This window comes from Cottoperca gobio, chromosome 24 (assembly GCF_900634415.1).
Source record: "Cottoperca gobio chromosome 24, fCotGob3.1, whole genome shotgun sequence".
NCBI classification, from domain to species: domain Eukaryota; kingdom Metazoa; phylum Chordata; class Actinopteri; order Perciformes; family Bovichtidae; genus Cottoperca; species Cottoperca gobio.
The window spans coordinates 16,531,786-16,543,650 of record NC_041378.1 but is presented as its reverse complement, the minus strand read 5'-3'; the positions used below and the strand labels follow the sequence as shown (position 1 = coordinate 16,543,650).

The 11,865-nt window shown below is 41.7% G+C and overlaps 2 protein-coding genes across 3 annotated transcripts in view; one reads left to right on the top strand and one right to left on the bottom strand.

The window, feature by feature from the left end:
• The window catches only part of ints9 (integrator complex subunit 9), an 11,406-nt gene extending 1,581 nt beyond the window's left edge, over window positions 1-9,825 (top strand). Inside the window, exons 5-18 of one of the 2 annotated variants that reach the window (XM_029462759.1) lie at window positions 128-267; window positions 518-604; window positions 907-1,027; window positions 1,220-1,354; window positions 2,080-2,191; window positions 2,339-2,519; window positions 2,746-2,806; window positions 3,697-3,868; window positions 3,998-4,122; window positions 5,240-5,407; window positions 5,632-5,730; window positions 5,838-5,975; window positions 6,534-6,736; window positions 9,687-9,825. In XM_029462759.1, the coding sequence (XP_029318619.1) occupies window positions 128-267; window positions 518-604; window positions 907-1,027; window positions 1,220-1,354; window positions 2,080-2,191; window positions 2,339-2,519; window positions 2,746-2,806; window positions 3,697-3,868; window positions 3,998-4,122; window positions 5,240-5,407; window positions 5,632-5,730; window positions 5,838-5,975; window positions 6,534-6,710 (1,716 nt within the window). In that variant the 3' untranslated portion in view covers window positions 6,711-6,736; window positions 9,687-9,825. Of the gene's footprint in view, window positions 1-127; window positions 268-517; window positions 605-906; window positions 1,028-1,219; window positions 1,355-2,079; window positions 2,192-2,338; window positions 2,520-2,745; window positions 2,807-3,696; window positions 3,869-3,997; window positions 4,123-5,239; window positions 5,408-5,580; window positions 5,731-5,837; window positions 5,976-6,533; window positions 6,737-9,686 lie in introns of those variants that run through there. The other variant, XM_029462760.1, reaches the window with a different exon arrangement.
• On the bottom strand, window positions 8,933-11,708 carry glrx5 (glutaredoxin 5 homolog (S. cerevisiae)). Its single transcript, XM_029462771.1, has 2 exons — window positions 11,292-11,708; window positions 8,933-9,839 (listed from the first exon to the last, which is right to left on the bottom strand). The coding sequence occupies exons 1-2, from the start codon at window positions 11,569-11,571 to the stop codon at window positions 9,667-9,669; spliced, it is 453 nt and encodes a 150-aa protein (XP_029318631.1). The 5' UTR covers window positions 11,572-11,708; the 3' UTR covers window positions 8,933-9,666.
• Between the last annotated feature and the right edge of the window lie 157 nt (window positions 11,709-11,865).

Genomic DNA, 11,865 nt, shown 5'->3' with positions numbered 1-11,865 from the left:
ACACAGTTATTATTATTACTTTCACTATCCAGTAATTGAAATGTAAATTACAATAAATGATGTACTTAGAATAACAATTCCTATTTGGTCTAAATAAACTTTCTTTCCCATTTTATGTTGGCCACAGAAAGAACTTCTGGATCTGTCTACCATTGATGTCATCCTGATCTCTAACTACCACTGTATGATGGCCCTGCCCTACATCACTGAACACACAGGCTTCACTGGGACAGTGTATGCCACAGAACCCACCCTGACAATTGGCAGGTAAGGAGATATAAGGGAGGAGAACTTATTCTTATAGTTTTTTTAGGAAAATATGTATGTTTTAACACCGGTTACCTCATTTTTATTATGGTTTTGTAAAAAGAGGTAGCTCAAGATCTAATTAATGACATTTTGTGGGTCTGAGTTTGAAGAATGATGTATAATGTCCTGGCTTATGTTTGGTTGTGAACCTAGGACAGTGGTTGTGGTTTCTGATGTTTAAGAAATGCTGATTCCTGCTGTTCCTCAGACTGTTTATGGAGGAACTAGTGAACTTCATGGAGAGAGTTCCCAAAGCCCAGTCTGCCACCTGCTGGAAAAATAAGGAAATACAAAGGTAGGAAAACTGTTGAGAAAAACAAGAAGAACATTATCTGTGGGTGGATGTGGAAAATATTTATTTAAAAATATAAAATTTCACATTGGAATAATATTTAGAAATATAATATTTTGACATACGAAACACAATCTCGTACAGCTTTCACCTGTAAGTTGTTAATCTTCTGTCTCTCCCTTTATCTTGCTTTGGTTTTAATTTGCACCTCATCATCATGTAGTGTACTTTTACCTTCAGCTACATTGGAACTAATGCACTTAACATAATACAATATGATGTTTTATATAATTGTATTATATTAGGATGCTCCCTGGGCCGCTGAAGGATGCAGTAGATGTGTATACGTGGAAGCGAAGCTACAGCATGCAGGAGGTCAACTCTGCCCTCAGCAAAGTGCAGCTAGTGGGTTATTCACAGAAAGTGGTAAGAACTCGGCGCAGGTGCACCAACTAAACTACACTAATACTGACACTTAGACATATGGCTTCAATTACTATCTGGTCAACAATATGTATGGCACACTTATAAGAACATGTTTTTACATATTTGTGTGGTTAAGATTTAAATGTAATACTTTTCATTTGATTAGCACATTGCACTTCTTTCTTTCTCCAGGAGTTGTTTGGAGCTGTACAAGTCTCCCCCTTAAGCTCTGGTTACTCATTGGGTAGCTCCAACTGGATCATCCAGTCTCATCATGAGAAAGTTTCCTATGTGTCGGGTTCATCCCTCCTCACCACACATCCACAGGTAGGTCTAACGGGCCCAACAGGCCTGACGCTAGAGCAAAATACACACGGAGGCCTGAGGAAACACCTGCTATGACCCAGAATGTAATACTAGCAGTTTCTAGGTGGATGTATGTCAAATGCATTTAAATTTACATGGCAGATCCTTAAAGGGACAGTTAACCCCAAAATCAAGCAAACATATTTGTATTTTTGCAAGCCTGCTCGTGACAGGATGTAAACATTAATGCGGTCTTCCAAATAGAGGCACACTTCCCTCTGCGCTGTGTGTGGTATGGTTGGCGGGGGTAGTTTGGTCGAAAGAAAATAGTTCCTACATGAAACTGCTGACTACAGGTCTGTGGATTATCTTGTGATGCTTTTAAGCACCACAAGCCAAGTTCCATCTAGTTTCGTCATATTATGGAGAAGGCCGACATCTCTACGGCCGATATACTGTACACTCTGCAACTCGCACCAAAACAATGTAGATTTATAAATGGCACTGCAGGTAAGAGGGAACATGTGTATTAGGGGTGAACTGTCTCTTCAAATGGTCTCCAAAACTGAAAAGACAATCAAAAGATCAAATCCTATTATATGTAATTTTTCAATTGTCAGTTTTTGTCAGTTATTTTGAACTCCCTCTGTGAACCCACTATTTGAGCAAAACGAGCGTCTCCTACCATCCGTGTCTTATCATAAACTCACTGGGCTGCTGTTAATGTATCTCTTCTCTTGTCCCAGCCGATGGACCAAAGCTCCCTTAAGAACAGTGACGTTCTGATTCTGACAGGCCTCACCCAGATGCCCACCGCCAACCCAGACGGCATGCTGGGAGAATTCTGCAGCAACCTGGGTAGGTCCAAAAGAACTGGATAATGGTAAATGTCTGTTGTATAAAAAGTGTTCATGTATGAATAAGTAAATGTATATAGCTCATGTAAGTAAATCCCACTCTCTGGAGCTTTTGCTGATTCTGAATGTTTTTAATGTGTGCCTGTAGCCATGACGATTCGAGCAGGAGGCAATGTGCTGGTGCCGTGCTACTCGTCAGGGGTGATATATGACCTGCTGGAGTGTCTGTACCAGTTCATAGACAGTGCCAACCTGGGAACCACGCCCTTCTACTTCATCTCACCCGTCGCCAACAGTTCACTGGAGTTCTCTCAGATCTTTGCTGAATGGTGAGGAGCTGTTTGTTCAAATCAATGTACCAGCAATGAAAGAAATGAAAGTGACACAAATATGGTGATGGATTAAGATAATTACAAATTGTAAACATACTTATTTACAGCAGTGCTGATTGGCTAAGGCTGTTGGGAGTTGTGCTCCCCTGCTTTTGGATGGTTCTCCAGGGTTACTCTGAGATGTTCTGATGGACATTCACAATTGTTCCTTCTTCTTTTTTAGGCTTTGCCACAATAAGCAATCAAAGGTGTATCTTCCAGAGCCTCCATTCCCCCACGCAGAGGTGAGTCCAGCTGTGTCTCCTAGTGAAGAACAATGCTGCATTTCAGAGATGGTGGATAGTTGGAAATCCTGATTTTCTGCTGGCAAATGAACAATTGAAATGACCCTGACATCAGTAAATCATAGCGGTGTTCAGTGTGTGTTCACTGTAAACACTGCTCACAAAGACGCGCTACATTTTCTTTCAACATCAGTATTTCCCTGACTATTAAAAGTTCAGTGTCCAGCATCACATGTCAAAATCCATTGTGACACCAGTGTGGTAAACAAGTACATTTGGTGTTTTTATTTACATTTTATGTTAATCAGCCTTTGCATGGAGACAGTATTTTACATTAGGGAAGCTCTTTGAATCAGTCAAACAATATGATAAAACACCTTTTTATCAGAATAGTCATTTAATAACAACATGTCTGTAACCAGGAATCATTTGAAATGTCTCTGGTCCAATGTCCTTACATATGGGACAATAAAGAACACTTTGTGTACACACTGTCAGTGTACACACAAGCAGTAGCAGTGTGCAAGAAAGCCCTCGCCAGTAAATCAGTATGTGTGTGTGCTCGTCACAGTACAGATGGTCATGGTCACGAGGTCCGTGCAACGGGGGGTGCGTGGGTGGATATTTCTTTTTGTTCACTCCTCTCCTCTCACTCTGTCTCTTGACTGTAAGTGTGTGCGCACGTGTGTTTGTGTCGGGAGCGAAGCCCCGCCCTTCGCGAAACAGAGCTCAAAATTGTCTGCGAGCCATATGGCGTCATCGAAAGAGCCATAGGTTCCCGACCCCTGCTGTAGTGTGTTTTAATGATGTCTTGAGCTGGTGAGAGATTGTTCAGGAAACATTAAGTCTTTCTTACAACTCCTGTGTTGTTGTTGTTGTTGTTGTTCCAGTTGATCCAAACAAACAAGCTGAAGCACTACCCCAGTATTCACGGAGACTTCAGCAGCGAGTTCCGTCAGCCGTGCGTGGTGTTCACCGGTCACCCCTCTCTGCGCTTCGGGGACGTGGTTCACTTCATGGAGCTGTGGGGCAAATCCAGCCTCAACACCATCATCTTTACTGGTAAATACAAGCGTATTACAATCCCTCCCACATCATACACTCGGCATGAATGAAAGAATGTCAGCCTGTAAATGCAAAGTAAATGCTAAGCTTCTACAAGCCTCTGTGACTTTGCCTTCATACCACCAGAGCCAGACTTCTCTTACCTGGATGCTTTGGCTCCCTACCAGCCACTGGCCATGAAGTGCGTTTACTGTCCCATTGACACACGGCTCAACTTCCACCAAGTATCAAAGCTGCTCAAGGAAGTCCAGGTACGGTCAACACTTTGTCATGTTACCAACTTGTTTAATAAATATGATAAATGTACTGTTAGCACTTTCCTGCATTAGAAGGAGTCTTGTTTTTTAAGGTGAGGTTGAGAATTGGCAAATAGTGACATAGTGACTGGACAAATGTCACGACTGTCTAGCACACAACACTAGTAAAAGTAGAATTGTGCATCAAGCAAATACTCACTGACTGAGCACACACCCTGTGGGTGGAAAAGGAGAATGGAAACTATTTTACAAGCTAACAGGCGCGGCCCGAACAAGATACCAGACCAATATGAGATCAGCATTCAGGGCAGAGCAGGAGGGAATACGCAGCAGGCGCACGGCTGCAGAGGCAACGTGATGGTTTAATTGGAAGTGTGTTCTTGTGTGTTTTGTATTTTTGTCAAAACTCCTCATTTACTCAACAAAATGTCCTCTTGGCATTTAGTTAATTAAGTTAATTAATGGTTGCTATGAATTCGGTTGGTCAGATAATCAGTAATTAACACTTTTACTTTATAAATGAACTGAGGCCGATGATACAGTTAAATACTTATATTTGTAATAATGTCGCCTGCAGCTCTTCAACTAACCGCTCACTGTAGCGGCTCCGACTCGTCCATTGCTCCCTGACATATTTCAAACCTATCTGCTGTCAAAGAATGCCCAAAATGCTCATTGTTTAGTTTTGTATTTGCGTTTTTGATGAAAGATGGCGTTCAGTGTCGAGCTCACTGACGAACACGTGGCATTTCCCGTGACTAACTCTTTTTTCCGTCATTTAAATGCTTTTAATGTGAAGCTGCCGCAGTAGAAAAAGTTCAGTTTGCATTAGCAGTAACTTAATGCAGCATGTGTTCAGAGACGTCTGTAATACTTTCATCATTGTGCCAGAGGCTCAGTCACCATTGTGTCACCTCATCCGGTGATAGATAGTGACTTAACAGACATTTGTTTAAATGAAAATGTTGTTACTTTGATGTAAACCCTCATGAGTTCTGTGTATCTTCACTAACAGCAGGCTCAGTGTAGAACATCACAGCAAGTCATGTGTGTAAAAGCTACTTTAGTTAATCACCTCTAAGGACTGTTTCACTGTCTGTCCCTCCTGCAGCCCCTCCACGTGGTGTGTCCAGAGCAGTACACCCAGCCTCCACTGACCCAGTCCCACCGCTCTGATCTCATGCTGGAGCTGCAGCCCCCCCCTATGCCCTACAGACGCTGCTCTGTACTCAACCTGCCCTTCAGACGCAGCTACGAACGTGTCTACATAATGCCTGAGGTGAGTCACATCACAGCCGCAACTCACGCAGCTTGAACTTTTAGTGGGTATGAATATATTCTTCTTTGCCTTGTCGGGTTCAAAGGGACTGAATACTCTGTTGTTTAATAAAAGATCAAATCAGTACCTTTGGAAACAGATGGTGAGTGCATATTTGAACTTCTTTTTGTCAGAGCACAGATGGCCAATTTTCAAGCCTAAAAGTCTGATTCTTCCACCGCTAGCTGGCCAACTCCCTGGTGCCCTCTGAGATTAAACCTGGCGTCTCCCTGGCAACTGTGTCTGCAGTGCTGCACTCCAAGGACAACAAGCACACACTACAGGTGGGTCTTGTGAATCTGTGCCAGAAAATCGGCTTATGAGTGTATAATTCTGGACATCATTGCTTTTTAGCAAAAATCTGAGGGTTTTTTTCCTCTTATGTTGGCAGTCGGTGCCCAAACCCCCTCCAGCGCCCCCCAGCAAGAAGAGGAAGAGGGTACTGGATGAACCTCCATTAGTGCTGGCCCCCAAACCCCTACTGAGTGGAGCTGTGCCCCTGGAAGCGTTCCTGGCCACATTGCAAAAGGTGTGAAATGTGCAGATTTGCTGTGTTTAGTATTAAGGAGAATCTTATCCAATCTGCCGTACAATCTCCTCATGCACCACATTGTTGGGATTAGTAGTTTTTTATAGCAGAAACCAGGGATTTTTACCACAGATTAAAAATACAATGATCATAAAAAACATTTCAGATTGAATTAAATGCATAAGCAATAACTATACGTGACCAAGCACTAGGGACAGTTTGTCCCTAAACTCTTTTAGAAGAAATAACACATACCTTTTGTTTGGCACAATTAATAATAATAATAATAATAATTCACACTAGTTTCGTGCTGTACCGAAGAGTTTCAAATTCATTGTTTCTTTTTAAAGCCTGTACAGTTGCAGATAAAGATTAGGCTACACTCATATTATTAAATTATACTATTTGTATATTTAGTTTCTAGTGTGGGGCTGCGTTGGATCTTTTTTAGACTTGTGTGATTTAAACATTTCCAATATCTCCAGAGCGTTGCAGAGTCCAAAAGTCAGGAAACAAAAACTTGACGGTGCATTTATCTCCCCCCCCCCCCCCCTGCAGCAAGGTATTACAGAGGTCAAAGTGGAGGAGACGGCGGACGGACACATTCTACACCTGCAGGCGGAGGACACACTGATTCAGCTGGAGGAGGACGGGACACACATCGTCTGTGACAACAACGAGCCGCTGCGGACCACTCTGAGAGACCTGGTGCTCCGCTTCCTGCAGAAACTCTGACCTCAATCCTCTTCACGCTTCTTATTGTTAGTTTTTTAACAGTATTTCTGCTTTATTGGACTGTGGATCGTAAAGAGAGACGATGAAGAGCTGTATACTGGACGGTCCCCACCTCAGTAACTTTTACAGTAGCTTCACTGTGAAGTCCAGTTACATTTTGTAAAATAGTATTTTGTATTGAAAGGTTTTTCAAACATGTTAGAGATCATCTCAGTGAAAGGTTTTGAGGCTGGGTTTTTCATAGGAGTAAGTAAGAAAATAAATTCTAAGTTAATTGGTAACTTGAGTACTAGTTTTAATTTGGCATAATCTCCAAAAACAATGGTTTGCTTTAATTAGAATTCTTATTCAGTTTGGACTTACATGTTTGCTTTAAACACTCTAAAGACAACTTGTCACCTGCAGGTTCATCCCCAGTTGGTTATATCTGCGCTGAATAGCTTGGTTAAATGGCATTTGATCTACTACAATATTTAAATAATGTTCTTGTTATTTACTTCTACAACACTAGACTTTATTGTGAGTACACATCAGTTAGAAAACAGTGTGCTGTTGATTGAGAGGTGAAACAATGTTAGTCAGTTGATGGTTCCAGCCTGGTAAACAGGAAGATTGACTTGTTATAAGATAGTTGAATATCTATTGGAATTTAAACAGTTTGAAGATTTTATAGAGTGAGCAATTAATCAGGAAAATAATGGTTGAGTGGTCGACAAAAACAAGGAGTGTTTGGAGGTTATATTTTCTAACCGTGGCTGGATACTGATGAACATGATCTGTCGTCAGCCTGAGCAAAGGGCACACAGTGCTTAGCACCCTTATCTGGATCTTTACAAGTGGTGGACAAAAAACCCTAAAGGTGCTGTCTTGGACAGAATTCAGTGAGAGCAGATTTGAGTTTCACTGAACAGCTTATGACCAACATCAATGTGCCAAAAGATAAGCTTTGAGAAAGCACAGACTGTGCCGTCTGCCTCCTTGAGGATTTGATCCTTTGATCCGATTCACAGTTTGTGTGGTGACATCGTTGCCTTTTTCAGATTTTGCCTTGGTGCCACATAACACACACAACTGAAACAAAGTCCTCTGGGAATGTTTGATTATACATATAAACACCTCCGGGCCGCTTTCATTTGTGTCACAAAATATTTAATTGGAGCAGGGTTTACATGCAGCTAAAATACATTTAGTAATATGTTTTCAATGTACAATATTTTACAGTGTATTACATGACCATTGCTTTGATAATACAGCTGTGTGCAGGAGGAACTTCTAGGATTGATAAATGTCAGGGGTTCTTAGACTCAAAACAAATACAATCAAACCCTCCTAAAACAATCGGACTCTTTCCCTGCAGCGATACATGAACAAATAGCACAGACAGACGCAACAAACGTTAACTGCTTCTGTTTGTCCACGTGTCGTCTTCAGGACAAAGAGAAAAGGTATCACGGTATGTTTGTTGCGTTTCAGCGGGCGCGGACATTAAAACAGAGGGCACATTTTGGTTGTGGTTCCTAGCAGGAAGAACAAACGGGACAAGGCCGTTGGTTCCAACCGTCATGTTGACAGTGCCTGTGTGTTACGAGGTCAGTGAAGTGTGGTCCATGTCTGCCGACACCTCCACTAGAAGAGATGAAATTGGCCAGAAGTTAAACTTATTGATAATGTATATCCATCAGTTGTGTCCCGTTTGTTCTTCCTTGCAGGATACTGAAGTCACAGGCAGTGCATTTGGAAGCTTTCTAGTAAGATGACATACAGCGTTATAGAGATGTTAGACTTAGTCTTGGTGTACTCTGAGGCTCATTTGGTATTAAACAGAACAAAAGGTGGACAGTTAGGTCGCAGGGCTTTTAGAGGGCAACACGATCGAGGTTTTCCTGCATTCTTGTGTAAACTCATTAAAAGGGAGGGGACCGGACTGTCCCTCTGGCAGTAGACGTCCAACCTCGATGTGACATTATTTCTCCAACAGTGACGTTACAGTTTGACGTTCATTACTGTATCACAACTATGCTGGTATGGATCTTTTATATATATATATATATATATATATATATATATATATATATATATATATATATATATATATATATTTTTTTTTTTTAATACAAAAAACGTAGGAACTAGAGGGCAAAGAAGAAAGTTTGTGAGAGAAATATTTATTAGCAATATTCTTTAAATAAAAATGGATCAAATAATTAAATTGAAAGAGGTGACGAACCCGCAGAGCATTATCACCAGACTCAGCAGTTTTCCTCAGCCCCAAACTTTACTGTTTAGGCTCTGATCAACACTGTACTGCCAGCGCCAGCACCAAAAGGCAGACACAGTTAGCAACTAGCTGGTGTACATAGGGGAGCATTTAGCAGCTAAACAAACAGATATTTTGCTCAGGAGCTAATAAAAAACAAAACCGAGCTGGAAAGAGTGAATATTGGATTTCGTCATCAGGTGGCCAGAAACATGACTTCAAATGCTAACGAGTTCACCACGTCAAGTTAGGATGTGAGAATACGTCATTGTTGTGTTTGCAATTTGTTATGGATGCCTAGAAATGACAAAAGAAAGAATCGGCTTTACATAGAAGATGAGAAATTTGGGTAACTAACCCGAACCAAAACTGATTTTGGATTCCTGTGTGTCCACTGTCCACTCTTCTTCTTAGATCTGTGCACATTTCGAAGAGTATGAGCAGTGCAGCAGTAGCTCTGTGTACATATGGAACATGGGAAAGACAGAACGTCCATAACTTAAGATACAGTGCTGCCACCAAAACTTCATACGTATTTTTCATCTGCACTCTTGCTGTGCCTCATTGGCCAGGAGGGGGAGTCAATTTTGTCCATGGCTGCCTTAGAAAGTTGGTTTAACTGTGATCATCCGAGTGGGGGATTAAACCTGATAAATGTGTCCTCTGTCTCGTCAGCTGTTTGAAGTTTATCCTCTTCCTCTACTTTGATTCCTTGCCAGCCTCCAGCAGTGCAGAGCTGATGCCCAGCTTCTTTAACTCCTCCACCAGATCTCCGTTCTGGTGCATCTGGAGCAGGATGTCGCAGCCCCCCACAAACTCGCCGCTGAAGTACACCTGAGGGATCGTGGGCCAGTTGGAGAAGACCTTGACTCCTGTGGAAGACAGATGGTGTTGGTGTCAGAATAAACTAAAGCCAACACTATATCAGGTGCTAAGAGAATCATAGGAGGAGTACCAACACATGACAATTTAATGTTAATAGAGTTCCGGTTTAAACTACTACACCCAGGGATGGAGGGGGCAAGCAGGAAGTGATGCCCTCAGCAACAGTAGTTTCAGCAGCATCAACTCTGTTCAATCATTGAACTCAAACTGTACTGTTCAGAAACACCACAACAAGATACTGTCTAAATACAATGTGTGTGTGTTTATATAGCTCAGCCTTAGACTCTTAGGCAGCCTGAGTATTAATAATGCTTTTTGATATCAGCAACACATAAAGTATAAGGCGAGCATATATGTAAAAGATGTTTGTTGGATAGTGCCGACAGTGTGTTGCCTTTTAAGAGCTTGTACAGTAGGATTACCGGTTTAAAAGTGTGCAGAGCTGCTTGAAAACTAAAACCTTTGGAACCAAATGTGAATAATACAAGGATAATAAAGGATCAGTTTACTTGAGGACAATACGGTAGGTCTACTACGTAACCAGTTACATCAAAGTAACACCTAATATAAGGGCTGGGCAATATATCCATATCATATTGATATCGTGATATGAGACTAGATACCGTCTTAGATATCGTATTAAGTATGTGTTGTCTTTCCCTGGTGTTAAAGGCTGCATTACAGTAAAGTGATGTCATTTTATGAACTTACCAGACCTTTCTATTATTTGCCTTTACCCACTTAGAGGTACACACTTTCAGAAACACAACAATGATGCAGTGTGGGACACTTAATTGTGTCTGTGGCTCAGTTTCAACTGCTCTTCATCTCATAAGGTAAGTTGTCTGCATTGAGGCCTTTATGTGCTGTTCTTTGATGAGAACACATTTTTTAAACCCCACATTAACTTGATTCTGGGTCATCTTGTCCCTCTCTGCATGCATGTCATGTCTTAGCATTACACTGCTGTTGCATCACAAGCCTCAATAGACAATCCCATTGAAGGACAGTGCTGTTGTAACTAGAAAAAACATTTCCTTGTTCCTTGTAGTATGTGATGTCATTGTTTAAAACACTTATAGAAGGGGTTACCTGTAAAAGTACATGTCCATATTGGTTGTGTCATCTTCGACTCAAAAAACGACCACACCCTTTGGTCCTGCTGCAGAGCACTGATAAAAACTTAGCACTTGGAAATCTCTAAAACTAGTTAGAAAGGGCCGCTGACAAAAGGCTGATAAGAGTGGTTGGTTTGAATGTGACAATAAAATTCATGGTGCAAATAACAAGGACAGCTGAAACAAACTGATTACAAGCAAAGTGTCTAGTAACACTTACACTGTCAATTATGAAGAGGTTTAGCTAAAGGTTACAAGTTAGATTGAGAGGTGACAACTTGTTGCCGTCATGTCATGGACAGGTAACCTCAGTTTACTAACCTTCTCGGAACTCGGAGTCCTCCAATACGTTGTACGAAGCATAGTCGTCCACCCCATGCATCCGGAGGATCTGAACCACGGCATTACTGAAGCCACACATGGGCTGCGCTGGCGTCCCCTTCATAAACACCACCACTTTGTCCTTCTTCACCATCTCACCAAGGTCTTTTTGGAGGTCTGCCGCCGCGCAGAGGAACCGGGCCGAGGTCGACCACACGGCCTGCCTGGGCATGTAGACGGACCGCAAACACCTAGCAGTAGTTCTAATTAAACTGTTCATGGTCTTTGGTATGTTTGATGTCTATATGAAGGAGACAAATGTCATATAAGCTGACAAACCTGCTTCTGAACAAGCCGGAGTAAAGCCAGGCAGTCAACACACCACGCTCACGAGAAGGGGCGGGACGTGAAGGTTGATTGGACAGCTGTGCCCAAACAAATTCTCATATGATTTACCATTGGTACAGCTACGCGTCAATTACCTTAGTTACACAAGGAATGACATCCAAAGTGACGATTTAATAAAAAAATAAAAATAAAACTACTACAGACATTATTTCCAACCTAATCAGTT